At 45.9% G+C, this 14,756-nt stretch overlaps 1 protein-coding gene across 1 annotated transcript; it reads right to left on the reverse strand.

The window, feature by feature from the left end:
• Window positions 1-3,954: 3,954 nt before the first annotated feature.
• Window positions 3,955-13,566, reverse strand: LOC142043153 (putative P2Y purinoceptor 10). Its single transcript, XM_075053965.1, has 2 exons — window positions 12,534-13,566; window positions 3,955-7,147 (listed from the first exon to the last, which is right to left on the reverse strand). Exon 2 carries the CDS (start codon window positions 7,143-7,145, stop codon window positions 6,123-6,125), a length of 1,023 nt encoding a protein of 340 aa, XP_074910066.1. The 5' UTR covers window positions 7,146-7,147; window positions 12,534-13,566; the 3' UTR covers window positions 3,955-6,122.
• Between the last annotated feature and the right edge of the window lie 1,190 nt (window positions 13,567-14,756).

A 14,756-nucleotide genomic window follows, 5' to 3' on the forward strand; every position in this document is an offset into this window, starting at 1 on the left:
TATTTTTTTTTCTTTTTGCCTCCTTTAATTCCTTTTGCATATATATATACACACATATATATAATTTTTTGTTCTTTTACTGCTTGCTAAGCATGACCTTCTTCTTTCTGAACTGCTGAAAACTGGCAGGCATATATTGTAGTGTAACTTATTATGAGCTGCCTCATTTCCAGCTGAACAATTTTACTTGATATACGGTGTCACATCTTGTGGCCCAGGGCTTGCGAAGATAATATGGCTGTTGGCATCTTTCCCTTTCCTACTGTAGGTAATGTATAAATAGAACTATTGTTGCTCTACTCATCTATTTTCTGTAATTGGTCCTATGACCCTGCTATATTAACAGAAACATGACTGTGGAAGAGAAACGAAAGAAGGAAGTTATTATAACCTTTAATTGTGGAGTAAGTGACCAGCTCAGGATCTGGGATCAAGTGTGTGCCTTTCCCCACAGCAGCTGAGCCCACCGGCTGGGCGATTGCCAGGGTTTCTCCGTGCTGGCAGCGATGCTGACCACGGGTCCTGAGTGCGCCCCGTGCCGTGAAGTGATGCTTCACCACAGTAGCGTAGAGAATGGAGAAAAGGAAGCTTGACCTGAAGTGTCCTGTGGTCAGTGGAGATGCAGTTACTCAAATCTGTTAGTCAACATCCTCCTGAAGGCAAAGGCAAGACCAGTTTATATACAGTTTATATACCAGCCTTTAAAGACATATCTATGGGTTTCTTCATTACCGCTTGCTTATCCATCACGTAAACGTAGCCTGCTAGCAAATAAGTGCCTGTGAAGCCCCATGCTTCTCATCTCAGCTGAGAGCAAAGTGATTTGGAAGGTGAGAGCTGCTTATCATTCCAGGTTTTCTTCTTGTGCAACTTTTTCAGTAGCTGATGCTGATCCTTGGAAGAGAGAACAGTGCTGATGTATTTGCAAAACATTTACAAATTTGCAGAAGGGGGGCTGGCGCTGCGCCCCATCCCTCTCCAGAGGGTAAAGGTTTACCCCAAAGTGAAGTGGCTGTTTTATCAGGATACCCTCCCTAGGACATCCTACTTCTGTGTCCACAGCACATACCCAGCGCCCTATCCAGCCATCTCTGAGCCTTATTTTTAGGTATGTGTTTATAGCAGGGCTGCTGGGGAAGGAGAGGTCAGTGGATGTCAGACCATAGCAAGGGTCAGACTCACACCTTGGGGTTCATAACCACGTCGAGTCCTTCCTCTGCTCATTGACATTTTGGAACACTTTTGCAGAAGATAACAACCCTCCTGGTCATGAAAGGCTGGTGGATTGACAAGCCTCAAGCCTCTCCTTTAACATATATTAATCAACCTCTCCATTCTTCTTTCAATGGAATGCATATTTTTGTTTAGCATTTCTACTCTTCTGGCTCGTTATGGCTACTAAACGTGCATTTTACTCTATGCAATGTTATACTTTCAAAGGCAGATGACACAAAGGAATTTTTAAATAACTGTGAGACTTTATCTAAGGCCTCCAGATAAAGGTCACCTTCACCTTTAGCCTGGTATCCTGTGGGCAGAAGGCCAAATGTATATGATCAGCATCTCTTTAAGCACTCAGCATTTAGAAATATCTGACAGGATGCACCTGAAGGATGTATGAAAAACAGTGGGCCATTCAGGAGGAGGAGGCCTTATTCACACAAAGCAACTCCCCCTTGTGCAGAGACTTGCTGTGACTTGACCGGAGCTGTCGGCTACAGCCCGTGGGGCTGGGAGAGTCCCTGGTGCCCTGTGACACATAGTTCTTCTTGCTACTGCACAACAGTCTCTACAGGGGCAGCGTTTTTAGGAAGCTTTGATTTATTTTTGCAGCAAATAATTGTCGGTTGCTCCCTACCTTTTCAGGCTAAGCCCTTGTGTAATCCATAGACCCAGCATTTTTGGTCAAAATGCACCAGTCATAGCCCTGAAATCTGTTAAATGCAATGAAGGGTTTTCATATTTTTGAGCTGTCTCCTAGTTGTTGAGCTGTTATCCTGCATTTACAGCATATCTTGTTTTTTCTCTGCATAGAGTGCTGGTAATTTCATTTAAGGAAAGAAAATGAAGCTGAGGTACTTGCAAGATCCTGCAGCTCAGAACCTGAGGCTGCAGAAAGACATTAAATCCCATGGAGTTTCTTTCCAAATGCGTTCGCTGTCAAGCGCAGGAGGGCCCTTTCTCAAGCAGGAGAGGAATTACCAGACCTCCGATACTAGTTAAGATGGAATGTTTTTTTGCTGGCACTGCAAAGAAACACATTTTCTTTTGCTAACAGGAGAATGGCTCGTGCTAGAGAAGAATATGTCACGCCGCGGTTTTGCCCAGGGCCGTGCCGTCAGAGGACGTGCACTGCCGTCAGTGTAGGTGGCTTGGAGACCTCACCATGTTTCCACCCTGAGCAGTTCCCATCAGGGTGAAGCTTGACGCAGGGTGACTCCGGCACCAGGTGCCAGTGGAGCCCTTCAGATCCATCCTTCACAAACCGGCAAAGCTGTACCCAGCCTCTTGACTTGGTTAACTTCTGCCTTTCTGCGGCATCTCTCTTGAAAGACATTTTTTTGAGTCTGCCCAAGAAGGTTGAAGATGTCCTCTTTTTATAGTTGGTGAGTCTGGGCAGTGGGACCAGCACAAGAGATAATTCAGGAGCAGTATCATGACATTATATTTCCTCTTGTCAAAATAATAAACATCTTTATTGGTCACAGGAAACGGGGTGATTTACAGGAACTGGAGCTGGGCACGTTGTGCCTTTGAAAGCGTGAGAGTGCTGGCAGGCAAAGCCAACACCTGCAGCCCCAGGTCTTGTGTCAGATCCAGCATCTCCCAGCCATGAAGGCAGCTGAAATACTGTTCACCTTGGCAGTAACACTGCATTCATCTGTTCTTCTCCTGACATACACTGCTGAGGTTTTGGAGGACTCGAACTAAAGGTTTTGAGTTTCACGTGTGGGTTTGTGGAGGCCAAACTGATGGTCTTTGACATTCTACGTGCTTTCAGAAAATTCCAAGTTTTCCTTGATCTTTTTTTTTACTTTGAATTGTTGCTCTCTAGGCTAGCTCACCATCATGACCATCTCGGCGAACTTTGTGTCATGGTTTAACCCCATCCGGCAACTAAGCACCATACAGCCAATATAACTCTCTTCCAGCCAAAACCAGTATGCTTTCCCACATGCCAGAAGAGACCATTAGACCAAGCTGTCTAACCTCCTGCACATCAAAGCGATTTGACTTGAAAGGCTGAAAGTGTTGAGTGTGTGACTTCCTTACAGGCTGGGGCTGCAGTATAGAAAAAGGACAGTTTTGGGGAGTCTAAGGGAGTTCAAAGAGCAAGTGAGGCAAGAAGACGGAGGGAGAGTGTGAGCAGCCAAGGTGCTTGGGGATGCCATCATGGTGACGGGGAATGTTATCTCTCATGCATCCACCAAATTAATTGTTAATGTTAAGGTTGGGAGAGCCACTATCACTCTTCGGACATTCAGATGCTGGAGCAGGTATTCCCCTGCCAGGTCCACATTATAACTTTCAGTACGTAGGGTATAGTATAGTTACCAATTTCTGCTTTACCAGTTGTCTTGTAAATGGTGAGTGCTTTTTTAAGCTGAATAGATTTGGATCTGCAAAATGATTGTTGGATGAGATACAGAGAGATGGTTTCTGCGGTCCTGCCTGCACGTAAGGATGAAAGCAGTCACTTGTCACACACAGCCTGCAGCACAGCTATTCCCACGGAGGACCTCTCTCTCCCCAAAATACCTCTAAATCCAATATAAGTGTTTTAGTTTAAAAAAAAATAATAACAAATAAACAGCAGTCATATTAGAGTGGGGTGAAAACCTTTCTGTAGACAAGCGAGCAATCTGTTTAAGAATAATAAAAGTTGATGCACTCCATCACTTGAACTCTTTGATTCAAGGAGGAGCTGATCCCATTCAGTTTTCTAGGTATAAGTGTTAACTATAAAACTCAGCTTATGTTTGCAAAAATGCGTTTATTTTTTAAGCATCAGTTTTTTTAAAGAAAAATGTAGGACAAGCTACATAGTTACCATAACAGCGCCTTCAACTTGTTTTCACCTGAAAAATGAAGAGTTGTATGAGAAAGAAATCCCTGTAAACAGCTCCCAGTCACATGCTAGCAGGTCAAGGTCCTCAAAATAACCATTGAAACTAAAGTCTCCTTCACTGACAATATTATACAGTGTCTAGCTTATGAGAAAACTGCTAAATTGACAAAAAAAATCATTATGCGTGCTTAACTGTGTACCTGAGCATCAACCTCTGCTCACATTTTTAGAGGGACACCTTGCAGTGTGTAAACATGTATGTATATCATTGGCATAATGAACTGCTCGTTTAATCTAAGAAAACATTTCTGTCGACTTCAGTGGGAGATGGACTGTTTGCCTACTCTGCAGCTTACTCACCAGAAAACGAGAAGCCTGCAGTAATACTCTCTCTGTGACAGTTACTTCCTTCAGATAGGCATATTTTGGTATTTTCACTTATCTATATGTAAGATCAAGTTCATCGTACTGTGGCCCATAATCATCTTCTCACAAATGGAAGGAGAACTACGAGAGTTTACTCTATTTAATCAGTATGTCTTTGCTGCCTTTTAGAGGAACTCCAGCGCAATGGTTATTTCAACCTGGCTATTGTTTGCTTTTTCCCATTTTATTGTAAAACAGTCAAGTAGGAAAACATAATATGCAGAAAATTTTTGGCTGAGTTAAAATGTAATTACGTGGAATTGAGTAGTTAGATTTAAAATACACTTAGCAAATGTTTCTGGTATTTCTTCTATTTTTGTAGCAACATGTAAGATGCTGGTGCTTACTGAGAATTCCTTTTGAAAAAACACAGGTTTTCAAAGGCAATAAATCAGTGCCTGTGTTCAACCAAAACACTCCCCAGGTATCATGAGGATACACTTGAAGTTACACAAAGTGGGTGAACTTGGCCGAAGAGCTGTCACTAATTTAAAATAAGGGGTAAATGGCATCCTTTCTTGTCCCTGCTTTTCATATCTTCATAGCCAATTATAAGGTGAAAACACCTTGGCAAGGACACTTCTCTTTTAAAAAAGATGTGTCAGTTGAACCCGTTGAGCCAAGGTTTCGTGGGGCAGATCCATTGCAGATACCTCTGGGCCCAAGAAGCCACACGCAGAAGGGAGCGAGGACCTGAACAGTACCACCAGCATCGACAAATCCGCCCGCGCCGATGCCGAATCCGGCCGTGCCCAGCCTGCAGCACGCTCCCAGTGGTCCTTCCCCTCGGGGTCTGAAGGCAAAGACCCTGTGCTGATGCCCCCCGCCCAGTGCCAACGGGGGCAGCTTGGAGGGGAAGAAAGTCACTTGCACCAAGGGCAGGTCCCACTCTCGGGAATGTTTGAGGAGCCATTGGGAGAATTTGTCTTACAGAGGGTCTTGCACCAGCTGTAGGTGCAAGTTACGGGACGCGACAGCAATTAAGGAGCAAACTTAGGGCTGGGTGAGGGGGAAATAATCAACTGTGGGAGGGGGAGTGTGGGAAAGGTGAAGTAGAGGAAAGCATGGTGACAAGTGGGATGCGTGGGCAGCGGCAAGCTGGGATTGCTGTGCTGAAGCAAGCTGCCAACCTTCACGTGTCCGCAGCCCTGAGTGCGGAGACCAAAACTGCCGTTTATTGTTACTGGCCATTTTCAGGTTCTTGTATATGTTGTCTGTTTTTAGCAGAGAAGACACTACAGCGAATGTCAGTGTATGGATGTGGGATTGTCTTTGGTTTGGTCATAGAGCCATGGAGGTGGGAAAATAGAAGAAAAGCTCCTGGGACGTTTCCACCATTTCCTAGCAAAAGCTTTGTCACTCCCTCCTGTAAATTTTCTAGTCCAGCTAGGTCAGACATGGGTGGCACAGCGGTAGGTGTAGTCACGCCAGTTGGGTCGCTCATCAGCTTCCAACACATCGGTCTTAAATAGAGTTCTATCTTCTATATATTGACAGATTTCCACTGCCACAAAACTCCCCTGAATAAACTCGCAGGATCTTCCACAACAGAGTTGGTAACTGGGTATCACAGAACAGTTTCAGATTTCATATGAAGTATCTTCATTCTTTTAAGCTGGTTTTCTTGTCATTCCTTAATTGATGAGGCACTCTCTTTGCTCATGAGCCGACTCCTGATGACCATGCTGCTGTGCCTTGATATCTGGTCCTGAAACTCTGAAGTCATAAAGAAATACAGGATTGGATCCAAACAGCAGTCCAGACTCGCAAGACTTAAGCAAAAGGGTTGGGTATAGAGTGTAATGGTACTCAGGAAGCAGTCTGTAATGACATTTTCTTTCACCAACATGTAGAAAAAGAAGTTGATGTGGTATGGTGCAAAACACACGCAGAACACAATGGCACACATGGAAACCATCCTTAAAGCCTTCTGCCTCTCGCTGCTATTTTGCAGAGGTATCTGGAAGCCCCGAAGAGAGTCTTTTGTTTTCCAAGTACAGAATAAAATAACGATGAGTGGGATGATGAACCCCAAGAGCTCTGCCGTGCCTGTCATCAGCACAGTAGCCACCTTGCTGTCGATCTGCCGGACTTGAAGGTCTGCAAAGCAGGTATTCGTGGTTTTGGCCAGCCCGTAGCTGCGCATGATGGGGAACGGCAAGCATGCCACCCCAACGAAGAGCCACACCGCGGTGCTGATGGCTACGTCGTACCGCCGCTTCCAGTCCTTGGCTTTGAACGGCTGATACAGGAAAAAATACCTCTGGATGCTAATGCAGGTGAGGAAACAAATGCTGGCATACATGTTGAGGTACTTCAGGTAGAAACACAGTAAGCAAAGGAATCTCCCAAAAGGCCACGTAGAGTTAATATAATAGTATATTCGCAGTGGCAGCGCAAGGACATGAGCCAGGTCGGCCATGGCCAGGTTGATCATGAAGATGACGGCTTTGTTCTTCTTGCTGATGAAGCGGCACAAGACCCATAAGGCAGCGCTGTTTGCCAGGAGGCCGGGGATGAATATGATGGTGTACGTGGCTGCGTACAGGCTGTTTTTGAACGTTATATTGTGACTGGAGCAGGTCTGATTGCTCTGCATCATGACTGGGCTGCTGGAGACATCTGTCGTGGTATAGGGTGGGTGGGTCATTCCTGTAGAGAACAAAAACAGGGGCTGTAAAGGCAAAGGCACTGCAAGAGTTGTCAATATTCACATTTGCATTTCCTGTTTGGCTATTCAGTACAAAGTAGAGGTTTGGAAATGTCTTCTGTATAAAACATCCTGCTATCTTCTTCAAAGCTGCCCTTTCAGAGACTATTCATGCAGGCGTGAGGGACCATTCCTGTCGTGTCAGTCCCCTTGCTGGGCTGTCCAAGTGCCATAAGCACGGGTGAAGCTGTGCCATACTGCTAATAGAGGAGCAGGAGAAGCTGCCTATCCTTTTGGCCATCTCCTTGAGATCATCTGTGGTTTGGTCTCTGGGTAGCAGGGGAGGAATACATGGAAGAAAGATGTGCCATAGCCCAGCTTCTCTGTGTGAGCAACCACATGGCTCAACGATCAAAACATGGGTGTCAACCACCGAATCATACCTGCTGTTAAGTTATACATTAGGCATTGGGCGGGTGGCATGTCTCCTGACCCCATCGGTGGACCTCATGTACCCACATTCTCTGGCATGATGGGGACAGGCCATGTGGAAAAGGGTAGCAGGGAGTGGGCTTGAAAAGTTTGACTGTTGTAAATGCAGCCAGTGGTGCTGTGTGTTTAAGCTAATGTAACAAGCAGAGACCTAATCAGATCACCAACTTCCATTTCTCATCACCCCAGCAGCCTCAGTTTAATACTTTTTTCCATCAGATAATTTTATTTTTAGATACTTCCAATTTCTGCCCCTCCTTTGATTCAGATGAGTAGGGATGGCAAAATGTCACGTGTTGAACTGTTGGGCCATCTTTCTTTTGTCAGCTTTTGTAACTGGGACTTGTCTTCAGTAAGGCCAGTTGGTTTTATCAGGTATTTCCCCATAACATTATAATTCTCATTACAGCAATTCCCTCCTTGTCTAATGTAACAGTTAAAATTGAATATCAGCTTCCTATTTCATGTGGCACTGCAGACACTGATTCATTCCTTCTGACTCATTTCCTGCACCACTGGCAAGGGGCATTTGCCAGAAAAAGTCTCTGTAGGTAGATATTAGTAACTCGTACCCTGTTACTAATGTTTTTTTCCTTCATGTTACAAAAAAAGAGTAGCACTTAGAGCTCTCAAGTGACAAAGAACACAAATAGCTGTTTTCTCAGCTTGTTAATCGTTGCGGTACTTGGACTTGGCAGCTCATACAGACACTGTTCAAGGCTGCAATGGAAGGGTTGTAATTCAGGCCCCAGAAATGCCCAGATGTGGCAAGGTCCCAGCACGGGACACGGGCCACCCTCACCGCGGTGCAGTGGCTCTGGCTGATGCTGACGGTGAGGAGCCCCACCTAACCACTGCTCCTGCAGGCTCCCCAGACAGATGCTGCCGCCAACTTTCTTGCTTTTCATTTTAAACTTGTCTTTCATTTTCTCACAGTCTTCAAAGAGCAAGGTCTGCATGTTTATCTCCTGCAACACCCTCGCTTTAGCAGCTGGGCTACATCCTTCAGTTGCACCAAACATCAAAGAAGTGCTGCAGTCAAGAAACCCTCTCTCTAATCCCCTTCCTTCACCAAGACGGCACGAGTACATGGAGGCCAGGTGCCTCGGAGCACACATCCCAGGCTGGTTTTTTCCCTCCAGCACAATCCCTCCAGTCTTGCCGTTCGCTCCCAGTAACCCTCGCCCCAGGGCAGCTCTGGGACGAGATGCTGTGCTCCGTGGTGGGGTGTCCCCAGCTGTCCCCATCCCAGGACACCACAGCCTTGCTCCTATCACGAGGCCATAATGTGCCCATGAGGAGGGAAGAGGCTCAAAGGGTACTGGAAACAAGGGGGAAAGACGCATCTGGCCCATGGCCTTATCTCCATGAGAAGAGGAGATAAGCAACGTTGAATGCAATGGTCTGAGAAGCAACATGGGAGGCCTCCTGCTCTCCTTTCTGGTGCTCCTCAGGACACTGAGACAGGGAGTGGTCAGGGCATGGAGCTGAGCACTGGGGTGTTCGGTCAGGGCATTGCTTCTCAGAGAGGTAAATTGGGGTTCCATCCCATTTCTTGAGAGGGCTGTGAATTTCTGGTGCTCTGGAGGTTTGTGTTTCCTTTCCATCTGGTTCATCTGCAGCTCTAGCTGGACATGCTGTCTGCTGCCCTTGCCTCCAGTAAGAGCACCACTCACTACACCCAATTTCTGTCCCTTCAGGTGACCTCCCACTTTCCCAAGAAGCCATTAAAGAGCCACTTTCAAAGTTACTAGCTGCCTGGTTTCCCTTGGATGTCAAGGTTAGGCTGACTGCCTGGTGCCCCTCCAAAACACAAGTGCTAAATGGCCATTGAAATCATGGAGGATCAGGTACATTTGCAAAATGTTCTATTTTAAGGACACACTTATATTTAAATGCTGGCCAATGGACCTGTGTTCTTCAGTTCAAATGAGTCATAACAGTCAGTTTGCTTACTGAGGTCCCTAGATACAGTTAGCCCTTATTTACATTTCATGTGACAGCTAAGGACTGAACCGCAATGTCAGCAATCAGAATAGTCAAGTTCAGGCTGCTGACTCAAACTGGCTTCTGAATGGAGCCATTTAGGGTAAACCGACGTGTCCAGGATGCGTATGCTGTAACACAAAGGTGATACTGAATGCACACGCTCAATACCAGAAATCAGCCTTTACTTTCTGATTGCAGCAAACTGTGCCCAGGCACGCAGACAAGCACAGGGCTGGGCTGCAAAGGCTGCAGCATGCCTGAGACCCTGGTGGAGCCCAAAGCAAGGAGAGATTTCCCCCAGCAGCCTTCATCTTCATCTGCTAATTGTCCACAAGGTGTCAGAGTTAATCAAGATTTCATTTCTTTGCCCTCCTCTTTAAGATATTTTTCTGTCCCCAAGGGACTAGGGCTGTCTGAGTGGCAGGAGGCAGAGGCGGTGGTGTGACTATGGTCTCATGAGTTCATGTTGCTATCTTCTAGGGTGATCCCAAATTGAAAAACTCTCGTGTTGCTGAATAACTGATACTAGGAAAAAAAAATGCCCCCAGGAGTAGTCCTTATATTGCTGGTATTTACAGGCAGAAGACACCTGAAAAGCTGCACTTTGATGGAGGCCAGAGAGCCGCTTTGAACCTTGGAGCCATTTCCCAACCTGTGGAAATGCAGGTGATGTCCCATCCCCACCACCCTGAGCAAACGTTACACCGTGATTGACGAACAGGAAAGGTATGGTCCGCGGAGTCAGGAAAAGCCTCTCCTTTGCATTCAATGAACTTGGGGTCAGGCCATTTATATTGAAGTGGACTGAGCAGGATGACCTGGCTGGCAGTGCAAAAGCATTAATACAATTAACACATACATGGGTGATGTCTGCTGGCTCATGAGAACAGGGCACTTTCTGAGAATAAATGACTTCATTACAGTGTCATAAAAATATAATGAGATTAAACCATCTCTTTGGACAAAATGCACCCAGGCATATGCACAGGGGACTACAAAATGATTGCATTTCAGCCCTTCCTCCCACTTCTCTTGTTCAAATTGAAGCTTAATCCCAAACTGTCTCCTTATCTTCCCACCTGTGCACAAAAGCAGACACACAGAGATACCATTGAATGTCTGAAATTAGTCTCCAAAGCTGTAAAGAAAGCAGAGCCATTTGCTGCATGATGTGTGTACAGCAAAGGTAGAAGGCTGAAAATCTCCATCAGATTTTATTGACACTTATTTGCGTATTGCAGGGAGACAGCTCCTACTGCAACATTGTTTTCAGAATATGAAATTTCAAAAAAAAAATTGTACTAAATAAATACACTTTTATCTAACTACTGTTTTTTACATTTTAAATAGAGTCTGTATTTCTGAGGCTGTTGCAGTAAGGACATAATGAAGTGTGCACATTATTCCTTGTAGCTGGATGTTTGGAAGCTAAACATGGCATTTCTAGGAAAAAGATGTTCATCTTGACGGGACTGAGAAGCACAGGAATATCGTTCCAGAGTCCTGGATCTTTCTGGCATGCCCATCAGCAGACAGGTTAATTGATTTGATTAAGACACAAATGCCTCTACACTCTGCCCTCATTGCGTGGCCGTGAATGTCTCACGTTATTGCACTCGCACTTCAGTGTGAAACCTCTGCAGTCAGAAGTGGAAAGTTCTACAGTTAAGGGTACTTTTTCTGGTTTTCTTCTTCCACAAAAAAAGAGCAGATCTCGGTTGTTTGATCTGTTGTGATGAGATGTTTTCGTTTTGCAACACTAATCTAATTCTCACTTCTGCAGCTCCGGCAGCTGAAGAAGCAGGACACGCACACGCAGCAGGATGCCGGCAGCCCTCTTGGAGCTCTTGCTCCAGGCTGGCGAGGGCTGTCCCACGGATGGACTTCCATCATGGATACAGTTCCCCTGGCTGGTGATGTTCGCACTGGAGCCAGGCTCCCAGCACTTTCACTTGACCCAGAAAACATGCCCTTGAACAAAAATCACACTCTTACTTCACACATCCTACTGCTCCAGCCTGCTGCTGAAGTCCTCTCCTACATAAATGTGCGGGAAGCCAGATTTGACTCACCTTTGGTGCGGTTCCCTTTTGATTTACTTTAAGAAATTTCAGATTCAGGAGCCACCCACTATGAATCCTGTCTGTAAGTGCCAAATTGCACATGTGCTATATTGCTGTGCTCCCGTCAGAGGCGAGCTGCCGGTGCAAGTGAATACAAGCCCATCAGTGAACCACCTTTTACAAAGCAGGGTTTAAAAGCTTCAGTCCCTGAAGTAAGTTAAGTGTTAATCCAGACCAGTGACTGCAGTCTGAATTATGAATTAAAACTGCCTCAGGGTTCTCGTTAAGAAAAACAAGCCCAAGCAATCTTGCTATTTTTGCCATATTGTGTCCCACTGACTAATATTAATTAATTTCCTACTGTTGCAATTCAGTCAAAGAGCGTTGGATGCCACAAAGACAGGCAGCATGTGGATTTTTTTTATGGTAATATAAATCACCGTTAGAAAAAACAGATTTGCAAGTTTCCCTTACTGTCAAGTATGATTTTAAAATAAAAGATATTCCCTGAGAAATCAGGCAAAAGAAGGAAATTGTACCTAGCAATGACACTGGAGAACAGTTGGAGACCCGCTAATTGCCCACGCTCTAGCATTTTGCTTTCTCTAGCAACAGCAACTTCAGGCAGCCGCTGTTTCAACTCCTCCATGTGTTCATACAGAGGATTGGCGTGCAAGGAGGGCTGCTGTTTTTTTCAAGCCTCAAAAGTGCCACAAATCTCCTCCCGGCAAGAGCCAACCCCTAAGAAAAAGCCAGAGGAGCTCAACTTTTTTTTGTAAGAAACAGCATAGGCTCGCGAACGAGGGTTCTAGCTTGCAAAGAGAGAGCTTAAAAGCAGCCTTACCTTTTCAGGCAGAAACCCAGCTGAGCGCAACTGTGCTGGCGGGAGGAAGTGGAGTGTCCTGGCTGCACCGCGCCAGCCGTGTTTACATGTGCACGGCGACCTGGATGACATCACGGGGTGCTGCAAGGTGCTGCTTTGCCTGCGGCTCCCTGCTGCGGCTGCTGCTGGCTCGCAGCCCCCACCTGCATCGGGGGGACTCGCTCGCTGGGTTCCCAGCCCTGCTGAGCTGAGTCCCGGCCAGGCATACGCGGGGTTGTCCCAAAATCGGGTTCCCGTGCCTTTGTCCTCGGTGGTTTTCTCTCCCGACGCGATGGTTTGGCACCCCCGGGGCTGCTGTGGGAGAAGGTCCCGAGTGGAGCTGGGTGCTGCTCCGTGCAGGGCAGCCCTTCCTCCTCTCCCACTCTTCCTCCTCTCCAAGCAGAGCTCCGAGCTGACCATGGAAACGCTCCTGAGGTTTCTGCTTGCTCCTCCCTGCGAAGTTCAGCTTTGCTCTTGCCTCCTGATGGTGGGGCTGTAGATGGTCATAGCCATGCGTGAGCCTTGGCTGGTGGTTGCTCTGTTTCACCTAGTGCTAAGTCCTCTTGCTGATGAAGTCCAACTTCCCAACAGCTTTTTATAGCACTCGCCTGAGCCTTGGTTGACATTTCTCTTGAACTAAATAAGCAGGCAGCTCAGTTTACGCTTGCTGGAGTTGCCTGCCAGCAATGTCAAACAGTGGCACTTCTTAAATTGTTTCAAGCAACGGGGTGAAATCCAGCCTCACCCTTATTCCAGGGGGTAAATGTATTAGTGAGGCTAGGACCTTACCTTCTTAGGGGATCTAATTGTCTGAATTTTCAGAAAGCCACCAGGAATCTGCCCTGCTTTGCCTCTTCTGGGTCGGCCTCTGGCTTGCAGCACACGACTGTCCCTGTAGCTCAGCAGTTTAACTCTCTGCTCTGTCGTGGTTCAAGTGTGTGAAGTAGAACATCACTGCAGCTACTCCTGTCTTGGAGACAATGTAGACATTGATGTCTGACTGGTCAGAAACCTCAGAAACCCAAACCTAGTGGCTCTGATTCAAATAAGAATGCCTCACAATGAACACCCCCTAAAATGCAGCGCTGTGCTTTACAGACAGTCCTGTTTCCATGAATTGTCAAAGGACATTGGTAGAAGTTGGGAGACTGTCAGATGTTTATTTTAAAATTATTTATATGGGCTTCATGAAAAGCAATAGTGAGCTTTTGGCTGATGTTGCAGTGTTTATCAGTACATCCTGTTTAGCTGATTTTTTAAGTTGTTCATCAGCAATGGGAACATACTTGCTGGAATTTATTCAACCACAAAGTTGTCTTTAACATTAAATCACAGCACGATACTCTAGCCTGGCAAGCTAAGCAGAGCTTCATTTGGAAACAGCAATTCAGAAACAGTTCACTGATTGACCCGACTAGCATTTCTGGAAAACAAACGTTATCAACTCTTCCGCAGATGCTCTCTTGTCTGCATGAACTTCCATCTGTAACGCTTTCATCCCCACTCAGTTGTCACTAATAGACCTGAGTGATTTGAGCAAAAGCCACAATCCTTGTAGAAAGGAGAGATGAAGTTAATCATAGCTGCGCTTGTACCTGTGGGTAGGTGAAGCATTGCAGTTACAAAAGTAAACTGTAACAGTAAAAAAGGGTGCTTGTGAAAATACACTGTATACTTAAGAACAGGTCTACTTACAGAAAAGATGCAGCTACTGTTGCTGCTCTATACTCATGCACATAAATTGTTCTGGCAGCCTGGTTTAGGGCAGATTGTTATACAAGAAGTGTAGGAACAAGACAGAGATTTAAAGGCACAAGTCATATAAAACCTGCAGAATAGTTCTGCTGAATTTCTTTGTGCTTCAATTTACCCAGTTGCAAAGTGGGGATAACATTTTTCCTGTCTGAATGTGGATGTTTGCTGTCTGGACTTTCGTGAGACTCAGCTAGAAGATTACAGACATTCAAAAAACTTCTGTGACCTGTCCAGGACCATGCACCCTTGGTACTGGAAGAGGATTTTGGCATCGCCAGTCTGGAGGATTTGAACCTTGCTTGCCAGTATTGCATATCAGTTATCCTGCAGGCAGGGAGCGAGGAAGTGGATTTTTTCTGCTGATAAAACTGAACTCACTCTAGGGATTTTGCAGACAGTTACACTGGTTACAGATGTACTTTCCCTATAGATCTATTTGCCCGGATTCTG

Source organism: Buteo buteo, chromosome 22, assembly GCF_964188355.1.
Source record: "Buteo buteo chromosome 22, bButBut1.hap1.1, whole genome shotgun sequence".
Classification (NCBI taxonomy): domain Eukaryota; kingdom Metazoa; phylum Chordata; class Aves; order Accipitriformes; family Accipitridae; genus Buteo; species Buteo buteo.